At 50.9% G+C, this 1,763-nt stretch overlaps 1 protein-coding gene across 1 annotated transcript; it reads right to left on the reverse strand.

Moving 5' to 3' along the window:
• Positions 1 to 5: 5 nt before the first annotated feature.
• Positions 6 to 1,757, reverse strand: LOC114615800 (tetratricopeptide repeat protein 30A1-like; the record flags this gene model as incomplete). Its single annotated transcript, XM_028761420.1, has 1 exon — positions 6 to 1,757. A coding segment is annotated over exon 1 (1,290 nt), but the record flags the coding sequence as incomplete, so codon positions are not given.
• Positions 1,758 to 1,763: the final 6 nt, after the last annotated feature.

The following is a 1,763-nucleotide window of genomic DNA, read 5'->3' on the forward strand; positions in this document are numbered from 1 at the left end:
AGGAAGCATCTTTTGGCATAATACCATGTATCAGTGCCAAGCTTTTTATGGTAAGGCTCCAGGCTTTTGATAACCCGAGAGATGCCAAAGTCATAGTTCCCTTTGGCACAATACAGGGTTCCTATCACCAAATTCACAATGCAAAGGTGGTAGATTTTCTTGTCTGGGTCATCATAAGAGAGCTGCTCCTCCTCCTTCTCAATCTTCCTCATCAGCTCCTCAGCTTCCTCATTTTGACTTGTCATGATATAGGAAACACAGAGGTTGGCTAACACGATAGCGCTGACACTCAGGATGTTATCATAATTCTTCTTGACAATGGGCTCGTAGAAACCAATGGCCTCTTTGTACTTGTTTTCCTGCATGAAGAGAACATGGGCCACATTCAGCTTCCACACATCGTGGTCATTACAGAACTCCACAGATTTGCGGAAGATCTTCTCCACCATAGGATAATTCTCAAGATTCCAGTAGATTTTCGCCTGAGCCATCAGTACAGGGATATACTTCTCAAGGGTTTCGTCATATTCATTCACAGCCTTTATGACTACTTCATCATCCCTGTTATGCCTTGCTTCTTGAACTTGTTTAGTGAGTCTCCGGAGCTGCTCAGTCAGCATGCCAGCTAACCCATCAAGTTTAATGAAAGCCTCTTCAGGAGCTGTCTGGCAAGTGATCATGGCATCCAAGAAGTCATAGAGATACGGTGTGAGAAACTTGTAAGTCAAGTGGGCATTTTCTGCTAGAACATCAGCTGCCAGGTCAAAATACTCATATTTACAGTAAAGCAGGAGCAAGTTGCCAAAGGTCTCTGGGGGAAAGGGGTTCTGCTGGAGCAGAAACTGGAGCTTTTCGAAGCCCTCTGTGGGCTTGGCATCCATGTTCATCAGAGCCTGGTTGTGTAGGGTTACCGGGTCCAACTCTTCCTCTGCTCTGGGTGGCATGTCAGTGAGGGCTTCCTGGGCTGCCTCAAAGTTTCTCAGCTGGTACTCTATGGCTGCCTTGAGGTTGAAGGCTTCGACCAGAGCAGTCTGGTGAAGGACTACGGTGTTGCCAACACTGCGAATATCAATGCCTTCAATGGTCATGCCAACACCTAATTCTGGGTGTTGACGGATGCCTCGCTCAATGATGTCAGCGATATGCTTCAGAGCAGGTGCATACTGCCGACTGCTGTAATAGGCCAAAGCCAAATTGTAGGAAAGGTCAGGCTGGTAGCCAGAAGCCTGTAGAGCCGCTAAGAACTTGGAGCAGGCAGCTTCATAGTTACCTTCCTTGTAGAGTAGGCAACCCATGTTGACCAAACCATCTGGGTCATTCTCCCCTCCACTGTCTTCTCCAGCTTCCCCACTCAGCAGCTGCTCCACCAGGCTCCTGGCTCCTGGGAGGTCACCTTCACTGTACTTGATAGCAGCTTGGAGACGAAGGACTCGAGTCTGATAGGTGGGGTTGTCCAGGAGGAAGGCGACCCTGGTGGCCTCTGGATACAGGCAGGCCTTGTAGAGCGCCTGGGCCTGGTACAGGCGGTACTGCTCGAGTTCTGGGTGTATCTGGCTCAGCTGCTCATAGCACTCTGCAGCGAGCTCGAACTCCTGCAGGCGGTAGTAGCAGTAGGCCAGCAGCGACAGCCCTGCGCGGCTGCGGGGACTCCTCTGCAGCTCTGCGCTCAGCAGCTGCACCGCCTCTGAGTAGCGGGAGTCGCGGATGAGTCTGTACACCACCGCTGTGAACTCACCATCGGGGATCTGCGAGCTGCTCAGCCC

Source organism: Grammomys surdaster, unplaced genomic scaffold, assembly GCF_004785775.1.
Source record: "Grammomys surdaster isolate TR1022 unplaced genomic scaffold, NIH_TR_1.0 149441, whole genome shotgun sequence".
NCBI lineage: Eukaryota > Metazoa > Chordata > Mammalia > Rodentia > Muridae > Grammomys > Grammomys surdaster.